A 1,477-nucleotide genomic window follows, 5' to 3' on the forward strand; every position below is an offset into this window, starting at 1 on the left:
TCTCAAACCCGCGGGCTCAGGCAATCCACTCACCTCAGCCTCCCAAAGGCGTGGGATTACAGGCTGAGCCACTGAGCCCAGCTCCAAATAACCTTTAAATCAGATTGAAGTAAGTTTCTGTCACTTCCCTCCTGAAAAGTCTTAGAACATTATCCACTGCCTTTTAAATATTTTTCTATATTCATTTTTTAAAATTCAGAAGCATTTTAGACATTACCTACTTTTTATTAGCAATCACATAAATACAGGGGTTGTAGAATGTAGAGGATTTTGCAAACAGTGGAGCTATGATGGCCATTGAGGGAGGAATCTTCTTTGGGTCACCAAAAGAAGCCCATAAGCATACGATGGAATAAGGGGACCACGCCACCAGAAACATGCATATCATTATCACAGACATCTGTAAAAGAAAAAATATTTGCCAAGGCCAATATCTAAAATATTTAAATAGTGAATATATAACTATCATCAAAATAACATGAAAATCTATCTAGGTTGAAATTTGAATGCATTTATAATGTTGATTACATAAAGGAAATAGCTGAATTTTTGTCTTCAGTGTTCTTTGTTCAGATGCCTGAAGTTATCTAGGATAACAAGAGCTTGTGAAACTGCTAGATCAAAAATATATAACACTGCTTGTAAGAATGCTACAAACAAAGCTTCAATTCCTCAACCAACTCATCTTTGACAAAGCCTCCAACAACAGCCACTGGGGAGAGGAGAACCTATTCAGTAAATGGTGCTGGGAAAACTGGCTGACCACATGCAGGATTGAAACAGGACCCCTACCTGTCACCATACACAAAAATTAACTCTAAATGAATCAAAGACCTAAATGTAAAACTTCAAACTATAAGAATCTTAGAAAACACAGGAGACACCCTTATGGAAATTGGAACTGGCGACCAATTCCTAATCAGAACCCTAAAGGCCAATACCTTAAGAAATAAAATAGACAAGTGGGACCTCATCAAACTAATGAGCTTCTGCAAAGCAAAAGAAACCATCAAGAGAGCAATGAGACAACCCACAGAATGGGAAAAAATATTTGCCAACTATATATCTGACAAAGGCCTAACATCTAGGATCTACAAGGAACTCAAACGCACTGAAAGGAAAAAAACAAACAGCCCCTTTAAAAAGTGCAAAAGATGTGACTAGACACTTCTCAGAAGAAGATATACGGGCATCCAACAGACACATGAAAAAGTGCTCAGCCTCACTCATCATCAGAGAAATGCAAATCAAAACCACATTGAGATACCACCTAACCCCTGTAAGAATGGCCATCATTAATAAAACAAACAAGCCAGACTCGGTAGCTCAGCCTGTAATCCCGCGTTTTGGAAAGCTGAGGTGAGTGGATTGCCTGAGCCTATGGGTTCGAGACCCACCTGGGCAACTTGGCAAGACCTCATCTCTACAATAAATCAAAAAAAATTAGCCGAGTGTGGTAGCACGTGCCTGTAGTTCC

The 1,477-nt window shown here is 39.3% G+C and overlaps 1 protein-coding gene across 1 annotated transcript in view; it reads right to left on the reverse strand.

The window, feature by feature from the left end:
* Positions 1 to 1,477, reverse strand: part of RRH (retinal pigment epithelium-derived rhodopsin homolog) — a 17,809-nt gene that overhangs the window by 1,289 nt on the left and 15,043 nt on the right. Inside the window, exon 6 of the mRNA XM_008065518.1 lies at positions 222 to 400. Coding sequence (XP_008063709.1) covers positions 222 to 400 — 179 coding nt within the window. The remainder of the gene's footprint in view (positions 1 to 221; positions 401 to 1,477) is intronic.

The sequence above is a fragment of the Carlito syrichta genome, unplaced genomic scaffold (genome assembly GCF_000164805.1).
Source record: "Carlito syrichta isolate Samal-C Ts95f unplaced genomic scaffold, Tarsius_syrichta-2.0.1 Scaffold308583, whole genome shotgun sequence".
In the NCBI taxonomy this organism is placed as follows: domain Eukaryota; kingdom Metazoa; phylum Chordata; class Mammalia; order Primates; family Tarsiidae; genus Carlito; species Carlito syrichta.